Genomic DNA, 11,593 nt, shown 5'->3' with positions numbered 1-11,593 from the left:
GAAACCGTTTTGACCTCTCCCCACATCTCTCCGGGCCACTAATGTAGCCTTATGATGCTATCGGAAAGCCTTATCAGGGGTGTGGACTATGCCCGACCCAAATCCAGAGCTCATACACTCCCGGCTGCTCCCACCGTGGGTACACCAAGTTTGGGCTTGGCTCGACCAGTGGTGGTGGCCCGTAGCCAGCCAGACCTCCGCTGCCACCACCCATCCACTCTCCACTCCCTGAGTCATTAAGGCCTCCCCAGGGACTGCAAGTGCTCAGTTCCATGTACTACTGCTGGCTCACAAACACACAGTGTACACACATCTGCATGTGTCAAGTGCGTGTGCATTTTGCAACACACTCTTTTCTCACATACACACAAGCATTCAAATAGATTAACACTGCCAAGCATGCACACATGCGTAATAATCCTGATTGATTCCTTATGCGCAACAAGGCCACTGTTTTGCCTTGGAGACACCATTACAGTGCTTAACGCCTACACAGAATTGAGTGCACACACGTGTGTGAGTGTTTGTGTGCACACACACACAGCAGACCTTTATAAAATACACGTTTTATTGAGCCAGCAGTGTTCTACCACAAGACCGTGATTCTGTTAGCAGATTAAAATCAGGTGTGTGTTGAAGTATGTTTATATACGGAGCATCTTTTTTAGATACTGTCAGAACTGATCCAATTACAGCCGTCACCAACAATTGTTCTAAAATGTAAGTCGCAGTGATCATATTTTTGACAGCAGGGTTTCTTGCCCATTTAGGTTCTCCTGAGGATGAGACACACTGACCACTTGATGGAATTTGAAACGACTGAAATTTTGTGCAGATGTTCGCAGACATTTAGCGCCATTATGAGTTTGAAATTAGTGCTTCTGAGTCAAATGTCTCAACCACTATTGGATTGATTCCGATGAATTCGAATACAAGCATAATACTACACATTAACACTATACATACCCCATGATTTTGCATCTTGATAACTAATATTTAGCTGTTTAAATGCCCTACATTGCAGCATATCAATCTGGAAATGATGGCATACATCGATTTCCTACTATCAACTACTAGTGTGGCAATGGCAGTAATGTGTAACTGCTTATCATTTAAATAGAGTAATGTTCATATGACTTTACAAAGAAGCAGGTGATATAAAGGTTTAGTCAGGCTTGTATGTGCATAGATATGTATTTGTGTGTGTGTGTCTGTGTGTGGGGGCTACAGGTAGACAGGTTATCAGCACTGTGATCTGTGATCTCAGACAAAACCAGTCTGTGTCTTAGTGTGTGTGTGTGTGTGTGTGTGTGTGTGTGTGTGTGTGTGTGTGTGTGTGTGTGTGTGTGTGTGTGTGTGTGTGTGTGTGTGTGTGTGTGTGTGTGTGCCTGTGTGTGTGTGCGCGCGTGCGTGTGAGTTCATTCTTGTGTAAGTGTGCTGGCCCAAATGCTTGTGAGCATTACCTGCATGTACCCATCAATGTGTGAGTGTGTGTGAGAGAGAGAGAGAGAGAGCATGCCTCAGGGGTAAGCTGAGCCTTGGCGGGGTGAATGGCTCCAGTGTAGGACGACTTTGTCACAACCCCAGCCTGCTGCTCTTTGAATAAAGCAGGTCAAACAATGCTGACTCCTCCACTGTAAACCAGCCTACAGTCAACCTGTTCATTTTTCACCCAACAATAGAGCCGGTCTTAAGTTACGAAACTCTAAAGCTGCCTCAAAGGACATAACTCTCCATGGCCATATTTTTTTTATTCTATTTTCTTCAGCATGCTTTGACACTTTTTACTAGTAAATTATAACCACTCAGAGGGAAATTGGTGTGAGTGACAGTAGTTGAAGAAAAAAAGTGTGTTCCTCTGCAGTAACCAGAACAGCGGGGACATAAAGCAATGCAACACTTTAGCAAGGCCCAGCTACCTGTCCACCTTGGAGAAGCAGTGCCCATGCTGTTCTGCTTGTGAAGAAGTGGGCCAGCTATTCATTATTGTCTTGAAACTGCTGCCACCAACTGCTGTGCCCGAGTTGCTCCAAGTCATCTCGTCCTTCTAGACCGGTCTCTACATTAAGTTAAAAGTTATCTCAGTGGGCTTTGGGATCTACCAATGCTGTTTCTTGTCTCCTATTCAGTTTATAATTTTCTGAACACAATTGTAAGTCATAGCCAAGGAGTTGAGAGTCTACTGTTTTTGTTTGCTGATGAAGTAGTTGTGTTGGTTCCATCAGGCATGATTTTAGATTTCAGCGTGCACCAGGGCGGGTAGCAGCTATCTGGTAAGATCATTGTCATCAGTTTCAACTTTTAGGCCCCCCCAAAAAAGGCAATTGGCCTCCTTTGGGTTAAGAGAGAGTTGTCTGTGTGCAGAGTTGGAAAGGTGAATCATCTCTGAACTTGCTTACAAGTGAAGGTATAGTGAAGCAGGCAGATTCGCGTCCTGTCTGTTGTGATGTGGACTTAATGTTGTGGTCGTCCTATGATGAGCTTTGAGTTGGTATCTCAGAAATTTAGAGGCAGCTCAGAGTTGATGTGCAGGTCCTCTGCATTAAAACCAGCCAGTTGAGATGGTTTGGGTTTCTGGTCATTATGCTCCCTGTGGAGGTTGTCAGAACAGACCAGAGGTATTATACAGTAAATATCCCACGTTGCGTGGAGGATACCTCGGGATCCCCAAGGTTCAGCTGAGGAGACAAATTTGACCAAGTTTGCTGCTACTGTGACCTATAGGCAGAAAATATATTGCAATGGAAATATATCAGTGTTTAAATATGTAGGCATATCTGAAAATATTTGTTTGTATCTCATGATGTGGCGCTCATCATTATCATAACAACTAAATAAGAATCTCCCTTTCTTTGCAGAGGAGTTCATCGTGGCAGCTCAGAGGTTTGGCCAGGTGACACCCATGGAGGTCAACATCCTCTTCCAGCTGGCTGACCTGTCAGAGCCTCGTGGGTAAGACAGACATAAAGACATGCACACACACTATATGCTGTTCATACACAAGCAACTGAGTTATTCAGCTAGAGGATCATGCAAGTTTTTATGTAATAGCTTGAATATGATTATGTGACCATATTTTGGACACCGCTATTGCTGGTTTTCTACATTTAATTCAGCGTATGTTTCACAAAAAAGAGGAAAATCTTTCGTGAATTGTGACTGTGTTGCAGGTGTAGTAAGTAATAACGGCTCACAATTGAACTCATACTTTAGTAATTCGGTCTTTCCCAAGCTAGTCAGGGAGTTTGTGACGGGTCGATTGTTCAAAACTTGCCCCCCAAAGTGCATCTTTAGCCCCGGGGTCCAAACCTCAGAGAGACAAGCACACTTTCTCAAACCTGCAATGGTTCAAAAGAATCAGACATGTATCAAGTACCAGAGAATCGTCTTTCAGTCCGAACCCAATCCAAACTCCCATTTATTTAAAAAAAAAAATTAAAAAAGGGGGGCAATTCCAGTCCCTGTAATCCGTGGCACAAAACAACTGTATATGTCTCACATTCCCCCACTTCCTTTGCGTCTGCCTCGCGGCCCAACCAGTGCGCTCATAATTTCTAACCCCGGCCCGAGACACCACCTGATTATTATTTCTGGGCAATGGGATACTTTAATAGCTCTCTCCACTCCCCTTGATTGGAGATGTGAGAGATAATAGCCCCAATATTCAGAAAAGGAGGGCGGTAGTGGTGGTGGTGGGGGGATTTGGCATTCCCAGTTTCCTGAGCCTGGGAATTCTGGAACCGTTAACGAGATGCAGTGGAAAGGCATCCAAAGATCGAATATCTTTGTTGTACTTGGATGAAGTGATAAATGAATATGAGTTGCCAGTCCCTTTAGATCAGTTGTCTAAGTCAGTCATTCCAAGCACAGGTCTGGATTTGTCAGTGCCAAAGTATTTTCACACAGAACGACTGCAAAGTATCCATAAACTCTTGAGTTACTCCTCACTGACAGAGAATTGAACCAGCAAAAGTCACAGACATCGTGATGCGTGGATAAAATATTATAAGCCTCTGAGAATTACTTAAAACTTCTCGCTCTCTCCTGTCTCTTTCACCTCACCAGTCGTGTTGGTTTAGTGGACATTGAGAAGATCGGCCCGCTGGAGGAAGGCGCCCTGCCCTACAACTTGGCTGAGGTCCAGAGAAAGGTACAGAATATGAAGACTTGTTGACGTGTTTGGTTTCGTCTTCCACACCGGCAGCTCGTTTCCTTCTCGATACATTCTCTTGGGCTGAAATGTCAACGTGCAGATGATTTAAGATTTATAATCAAGGATAATGATATCTCCTGTTCACATGTAATTAATCTCCCAAAACAAAACATAACTTTGATTTTTGATTTTGGCATTCAGTAGACAATTAATACACTGAGATACTGGTTCAAAGAAATACAGAAGACACAGATCCAAACGAGTTTAGTCCGGTATAAAGAGGAAAGTTTGCCCCCAGAATACCAGTCGGCCAGTTCTCATCAGCCCAGCTCATTTTCAAGTTCACCAAATTGTGTTCAAGTAACTTCCCATCGTAGACTTGAACTTAGAAAGACTTTCTTGAGTGAAAACACCGCTGGATCTCTTCTTGGCATGTGGTTGGTGTCTTAAAAAAACATACTCGCAACTCAATGGAAATAAAGACAAGTCGAGCCATCCTCAAGGCCTAATGAAAGTCAAACATGCTTCAAGTTGCAAGTAATAGCTTGCTAACAAGAGCAATTTGTAACAAAGTAAAGTAAGACGGATGCACGTATGGACAGATGAGCAGATGAGTGTTTTCTTTCTCAGGCTGTTTGGTCAGAGCTGTGTTGCCTGGTGGGTTCCAGAGCTACAGTGAAGGATTGGCCAGGCCATGTTGGAGCAGGCTGGGGCCAAAGGGGAGAAAGCAAAGGGGCCCAGCACTACACAGACGCCAGTCCCACCACAATGAGCCACTTTAGGCCCTTGTGGTTTAGGCTCTGGGGCTGGCCGCCAGCTAGCTGGAGCTCTCGCCTCATCTTTTGCTACTTCTCTCCATTTCTATTTTTTTGATCTACTTCCCTCTCTCTTTCTTTCTCTTATACGTGGTTGTCAGTCTGCCTTTTCTCTCTTTATGTCCTGTTAACTTGTTCCCTCTTTCTCCCTCAAAAATCCCAGTGGTATTGCCAAATTTGATCCGTCCTCAGGCAGACAGGGATGAGGAGGATGAAGTGGGGGAGGTTGTTTGGAGAGAGTGGGGGTTCGCTGTGACAGGTGGACCTGTTCTAGAGACCCCCACCCCACCCCCTTCCTCCCCTCCCCCACCCAGGCAACAGGTCCCTCACTGGATGGGAGTGTGGCTGTTATTGTTTGCATAGTGTGGTGAGGATGAGCACCACGTTACCTGAATACCCACTTTTATGTGGTTGGCTTTACATATGAGTACTGGAAATAAATAATAGTAAATCAAATGTGTAAAAAGACAGCATTGATATATATGTTAAATCTTACACAATCAATACCTTGAATTAGAGGCAACCACTCACACATTTTCTGTTTAATGAACTTATAAATATTCATCAACTTTGGAAAAAAAAACCCTTGATGTATGACTCACAGAAATCAAACAGGGCAGGAAAACATTCAAGGATATAAATTGATAGTTTAACATTGTTTAATGTAACATTCTATTTTTGTTTAAAAATTTCAAAAATATATTCCACATTTCTAACCATAAACTCTAATCCAAAGTCAACACACATCTATTAAACTAGAAATGTAATTAGTTGAAGCTTCTAGGTTCAAAGTTCAACAGAGATGGGCTACCTATCAACCTAGTTGATTGGCAACAAATGAACTGTTTTGATCATTTATCATTGAAGTAATCTTCCAAGCCAAAATTCTAAACATTATCTTCTCATTTCTTGTGTTTCTGTATCACTGTAAATGAACTTTCTTTAAGTTTTTCACTGTTAGTTGGACAAAATAAACATTTTGAAGATGTCATTTTGATCTGGGGGAAATAATGGCCCCCACCAGTTTAAACAATCAATCAGTTGATCAAAAAACTATTAAACACATGATTAGAATAAGTGTCTCAACTGCATATGAAACATTTCAATATTCTGCAACTTTACCTTTAATTCATACATCCCATCAATTAAAGCATAATGTTATATTCTAGCAGCTTCACCTTTCCATTTCTTGTGAGTATTATTTTATTAATTGTGCATCATATTAGTGTACGTCATGAAATTAGGATCTGCTGTTAAACTCTAAACAGCAGGTGAGATAAGAAACAAGAGTTGGTTTGGTGGTCATGTAGTTTTCTGGGTGGTGGAATTAGGCGTGTTGAATGCAGTGTTTTATGAGAAACAGCCATGTCTGAAGCAGCAGTTTGTCCGATGTGAAGTTTCTCTTTAGCTGCTCTGTCTGACTGTCTTCATTCATTGTCTACTTCTGTACTAATGTCTATATTGTCTCTCTTTGTGTATTCCGGCAGCAGTTGGGCGGTGACAGCTCCCGCCCCATCCTTGTCCAGGTGGCAGAGTCGGTCTACAGATTCACTCTTGGCTCCGTAGCAGGGGGTAAGAGTCACGCCCCATTGGCTCTCTGCATACCTTCACCCCCATCACCCACCCTCCCATCCACCTACCTGCTTGCCTGCCTACCTGCCCCCCCCCCCCCCTCCTCCCGGCTGTCCTCATAAGAAAAGGGTGAGAGAGAGAGGACAATGGCCCCTCTATTGCCCTCTCCCTTCCTTACAAGAGCAACGGTCACTCCCCTGCTTAAAGAGAAGCTTCTCTTCTCTTTCTTGTTCTCTCTCTCTCTCTCTCTCTCTCTCTCTGTCCCGATCTCTCCCCCCTTTCCTCCCCCCCATCCCTCAGTATCGCTCTGTGCTGTCTCATTCCACTCTGTGTGCCATGGGAAAACCCTCCTGTGTGTTCCTTTGTACCTGTGTGAGTGATCAGAAGACAGACAATGAGGGTGGGGGTGAAGGGTGGTGCAGGGGCCTTGTGTTTGGCTCCAGACACCCCACTGTTTCTCTCCTCCTCCTCCTCCTCCTCCATTCCTTCATTCCTCCCTTCTCCTCCTCCTTCTATCCCAAAGGAGACAGCTTAATAAGGAGGTACAGGTCTGCCATCCCTTCTTCTTTCTTGGTCTCTCTCTAATTAAGTCTGTCGCCTTGGGTCGCTTCTTTTTGTTTGTGTCCGAGTGACAGGTCGAAGACACTGCAACTCAAAACACTTAAACATCTTTCTTAACATTGCTTCCACAGATTTCCCCTCCTCGGCTTCCTCTTCCTCCTCTCAAAGTGTCAGGTCACCCAAATTACCAAAACATTTTTTTCTCACCTGTCTCTCTTGGTATTTTGCAATGCAGGTAGTTTCAGTATTTTTTCACTCCAAAATATTGAGAGTTAACGTGTGAATTTTGTTTGCACTTCTTTTTGTTTTGCATTGAATACATTTTCATAAGCTCTCTTAATGGCACAAATGTTTTGTGTATTTCGATACTACACCTGTTCATGAGATTTGATTGATGATTACCTTAAACAATACTCCCAAACTGCTTTAAAAGACTACCCGTTCCCTTTATTTGTGGGTCATTTCAGTTTTGGCATCACGTTTAAACTCCATCATTAAGATCTAGACATTACAATTCTTAAGTCAGTTTTATACTCCGTGTATACGAGTCTTACGACAGGCCTCTGATCATTCATGTATTCCGTACTAGAACATTTTATTTGCCACAACATCTCGTAAATCACTTGTACTATGAAGATATTTGAAAGAGAACGTTGTCATCCATGTTTGCAGTACTTTTTTCGATAGCTGATGTAAAACACAAGGGAGACATACAGTACAGATGCTGGTTAAGGCATTGGGACGACAAAGATGGCATGATCAAGTGAAAAGCTTTAATATAATGAACCAAATATACCCTCATAACTAACTCGTATCTAAATAAACATGTTTTTTTTATTCCCCGCAGCTGTCGGAGCCACAGCGGTGTACCCCATTGATTTGGTGAAGACACGCATGCAGAACCAGAGGAGCAGCAGCTCCCTGGTGGGAGAGCTCATGTACAAGAACAGCTTTGACTGCTTCAAGAAGGTGGTGCGCTACGAGGGCTTCTTCGGCCTTTACCGAGGTCAGTGTGCATTAACAGGGAATTTGAACCTGCGGTGTTTTTTTAAGCGTAGTCGGAAAGAATACCTACATTTAATTATTTCTAATATGATATAGTTGCAAACTACATATTTGATGCTATCTTTGAGGACTCCACACAACATTTATCTTGCAATAATAGTGCAGCAGCTGGTGTAGTGTGGCATTTACTTCATAGGATGTATAACTGGTACTTTTCAGATCATTTTTCTCAGCAAGTAGAAAACAGTTTATGTAGGTTGAACATACAGCAGATGTCATTAAGTCAAAAGTAAAATAAATTGAATCCTTCCCCAAAATTGGATTGAAGAAAACAGCTTCCTGGAAAAACAACTCCCAAGCAGTGAAAAATCTTCAAAAAGAGGTTTTTAAGAAGAAAGAGCTGAGATGAGAGAGAAGAAAGAAGAATTGAGTGGTGGGGACAATAAAAGAGAAGGGAAGCGAGAGGAGACTAGAGGAGAAGAAAAGTGTAGGGTGGACAGGAGGGCGGTGTGGGTTCACTTCTCTGTTGACCGGTCTTCTTTGAAGTGATTACCGGCTGGCTGGGGACTTTCAGGGCAAGACAATGAACGTCACACGCGAGGCCACATACCTTTGGGCCTGTATCACGATGGAGTGATGTCGCCCTTCTAGACCTACACACTCATACAAACACATCACAGACACTGAGCAGACGCACAAGTATGTAGGCATTCAGTGGACTACTTGGGCATGCAGGTACGTACATACCAGGCCAAGACATCAGTAATGACTACCTGCCCTGTCCTCAGAAACTGCGGTTAGTGTGTCTGTATTGTTGAGGTCAGATTAAAGAAGGATTTAAAAGAGGTCCCTTGGGGCCTTTTTGAAACCCCACGATTTTGATTGACAGAACCGGGTTCCCGAGAGGAAACTTGAATGCTTGAATTTCTGTGGGAAACATAAAGGCTATCAAGAGTGAAGTGGCTTCGTCGACACAGAGACAGACGGGTCTGGCTCCAGGTAGATGGCCAGACAGGTATCCTGGCAGCACAGATGTAGTTATGTAATATAAGTGTATTCACTGTTAGAAAAATCTGCTGCAGGAAGAGTATAGAAATTAGCACAAAAAAGATTTTTGTTGTGTGAGAAAAACAGGAGCATCTTTTCAGGGATAGTTTTATGTGGATGATTTTGCCAAATTACATTTCCTCCGTCCTTTTGTGTATCCACTCATGTTCTGTGTTAATAAAAGCATGTAAGTCTTTGGAAAAAACAAAATTTTGCCTGCTTTTTCATGAAGTCCAAGAAGGTCCTTTTGCCAGGTTCCAAATTGAGTATATGATTGTGTGCACGTGTGTGGCCTCACTACACTCAGACTGCTGCGGATTATTGACTGTGTTTGTTCCTTTGCCTTGGGGCTGGGTAGGGGGCCAAGTTTCATTGTGCTCTGTTGTGATTATTTTGTTTATTTTTATCCGACTCTGGGTTGTAATTGAGGTCTGCGTAAACTTTTGGTTGGTTTGTTTTATACTCTGCCCTTTTTTCCTATTCTGGGAAGCAGCTTTGCTCTCTTCATCCTCTCTTTACCCCTTCTTCCTCTCTCTCTCGTGTTGCTCCTCTGATGTCCCCGCACTCCACATCAATAGATTTCATTAGTGTCGGGGGTATCTTGCACGGTCGGACGCATGCAGCGGGAAGCCACAGTTGATGTGGAGTGTGTGGAAGTGGTATATGTATATGTACAGTATTTGTGTGTAAGAGTAGGGGTACCACAGCACTCTTTTTTTCTAATCATCTTGTCGTTTCCTAATGATAGGTCTGGTACCACAGCTACTGGGTGTGGCGCCCGAGAAAGCCATAAAGCTCACAGTAAGTCAGTGTGTTAGGAAGCGTGCACGCACATTCCACCAGACGGAGATCCATGAGGTTCTTCCATCACTTTAATCTGGTGGACGGATTTTATAACATGCGATGCTTCACACGTAACACATAAATCAATAAATAGTTACATTCATAACCTGCTTAACCTTCACATATTCCTGCATTTATTTTCCGTCAGCCAGACATCTGGATTAAAAGCATTCAGAGCATATAACCTTTGTGATACACGGTGGCGTGCAACATTAGCATTACTGTTGTCATGGCAACATACTGTATATCAGTATCTGCTGCTGTGTGTTCCTGTTATTGCCACAGATGTTACGTTACAATATTCTGTTGCGAATTTAATCAACAAACAAAACATTGTCAGTACAATAAAGTCACATTCAAATTTATTTGATAGATTTTTTTTTTTTTTTACACATTTAAACCCTTTATATTATGGTCCAATGTAGTAGCTTTAAAACATAACTTTCATGTTTACAGGTAAATGACTTTGTGCGAGGAAAGACCAGACAGAAAGACGGGACAGTCCCTCTGGCTTCTGAGATCATGGCTGGAGGATGTGTAAGTTTTACATTAACTGTTACATTCGTGTCATTTCTCAAAGATAATTTATTGTCTTGTTTGTAGGTAAAGTGGAGAGCAAGGTGAGTGGTAAGGATCTGGACACAATTTAGGTGTTACATTCAGGAGCTTTTTTATATTTTGTGGACTCAAGAGGTCCGACAATTTAAACTTTCAGCCAAAACCTGATTTAAGAAACTATTATTAGCAGACCTCCTTAATGGTCAAATGCTATTTGGCCCTTTCCGTTTTATTCTTACTATCTTAAAATCCTTACTAACTCAACTCAAATTTAAACAGTTGAATCAAATAAGGTTGGTTAATATATTGTCAATAATAATAATAATAATGTGATAAAAATGTGTTCTATTATGATTACAATGTTGTGACATGTTTATGTCCTGACTGACAAGCACGATTGTTAAAGAAGCAACCTAGATTTCAGTTTGTTTCTTTTTTTGTGTAACTGTATAGATGAAATGTTTAGGCTACATGTACAAGAATGCAATATCGTTTTAAAACGCAAAAATGCTGCTACATTTATGCCTAGCGTTCACACTACTGCAGATTTTTCAAACCCTTAAAACAGAGAGTTTTTAAACCCTGCTGCTCCCGTTTTGGTCTGAAAACGCGAGGATTTATATATTAGTCTGGACAGATATGAAAAATAAAGAGCATTCACTTACTGATTGGATCCTACAAGTCACAAGATAAGGTATTTATGCGCCTCATTGTGAGCCGTTGTTTTCCATGCACCATAAATCACTGTTTTGTTTTTACAAAGAAAAAGGAAGTGGAAATAGAAATGTATTGAAGAACAGGTATTAGATACTGTAGACTGCACTGTGTCACTATGGTGTCTGTTTCTATGTCAATTCTGATAACTGAAGAGAGTGTTGGGAATTGGTTTGATCAGCCAACGGTTTAATTACATCTAACAATCACACGTATTCACTGAAATAGAAGTTCCTCAGAACTTCACTAAGTTCTCTAACGAATATATTTCAGTGTACAGATCCTCTGTCCCCTTTTTCATCATCGAGGCTCTTCAAGGTGCACT

General features: G+C 42.2%; 1 protein-coding gene across 1 annotated transcript in view; it reads left to right on the top strand.

Annotated features, from left to right (window-relative positions):
* LOC138620730 (electrogenic aspartate/glutamate antiporter SLC25A13, mitochondrial) overlaps positions 1-11,593 on the top strand; it is a 45,048-nt gene that overhangs the window by 19,141 nt on the left and 14,314 nt on the right. The window contains exons 8-13 of the mRNA XM_069698150.1: positions 2,859-2,952; positions 4,066-4,150; positions 6,456-6,540; positions 7,949-8,107; positions 9,902-9,954; positions 10,453-10,533. Coding sequence (XP_069554251.1) covers positions 2,859-2,952; positions 4,066-4,150; positions 6,456-6,540; positions 7,949-8,107; positions 9,902-9,954; positions 10,453-10,533 — 557 coding nt within the window. The remainder of the gene's footprint in view (positions 1-2,858; positions 2,953-4,065; positions 4,151-6,455; positions 6,541-7,948; positions 8,108-9,901; positions 9,955-10,452; positions 10,534-11,593) is intronic.

This window comes from Brachyistius frenatus, unplaced genomic scaffold, assembly GCF_029030835.1.
Source record: "Brachyistius frenatus isolate BFR_SWC_R1_liver_20210118 unplaced genomic scaffold, ASM2903083v1 Contig_2, whole genome shotgun sequence".
NCBI classification, from domain to species: Eukaryota; Metazoa; Chordata; class Actinopteri; family Embiotocidae; genus Brachyistius; species Brachyistius frenatus.
This window is presented reverse-complemented; position numbering and strand designations above follow the sequence as displayed.